General features: G+C 39.5%; 1 protein-coding gene across 1 annotated transcript; it reads right to left on the reverse strand.

Annotated features, from left to right (window-relative positions):
• Positions 1-15: 15 nt before the first annotated feature.
• CSUI_007191 (uncharacterized protein) lies at positions 16-509 on the reverse strand (the record flags this gene model as incomplete). Its single annotated transcript, XM_068067341.1, has 1 exon — positions 16-509. A coding segment is annotated over one exon (105 nt), but the record flags the coding sequence as incomplete, so codon positions are not given.
• Between the last annotated feature and the right edge of the window lie 18 nt (positions 510-527).

Below are 527 nucleotides of genomic sequence, written 5' to 3' on the forward strand. Positions count from 1 at the left end.
AAAGAACGTGCCTAAAGAAAGAGATTGAGAAAAGAGAAAACTTCGTTGAGTTGATGGGAACTTCACACACTTCCTTCCCCCCACTTCACCGCGTTCTCTTCCATTTGACAAGAGAGAAGCTCCAACTTAAAAATGCCTCCCTTTCTATGACAGACAACGAAAGGGATGAAAGAAACAAACCATAGAGAAAAGACCTTCGATAGTTCCTGAGGAGAGAAGAAAAAGAGAAAGATGATCTATCTTCATAAAGAAGAAGATAGAAATCTTCTCATTCTCCGTTCTTCTCTCGTGTCACCAGCAGAAAGACGCCAAATTTCATGGCTAACTCCCGTTTTCGTATGCGTCTACTTCAACTCTCTGTTTCACTGCAAATACATAAATCTACATATAGAGAGAGAAATATTTAGACAGGTGTACGTATAGACGTGTATACGCACCGATGTCTATAGACACGTATATAAGTACGCATCCAATCCATGGATACATGCCTGTCTATAGTCTTCTTGTATGTATATGTAGGTAAGAAT

Source organism: Cystoisospora suis (genome assembly GCF_002600585.1).
Source record: "Cystoisospora suis strain Wien I chromosome Unknown contig_3734, whole genome shotgun sequence".
NCBI lineage: Eukaryota > Apicomplexa > Conoidasida > Eucoccidiorida > Sarcocystidae > Cystoisospora > Cystoisospora suis.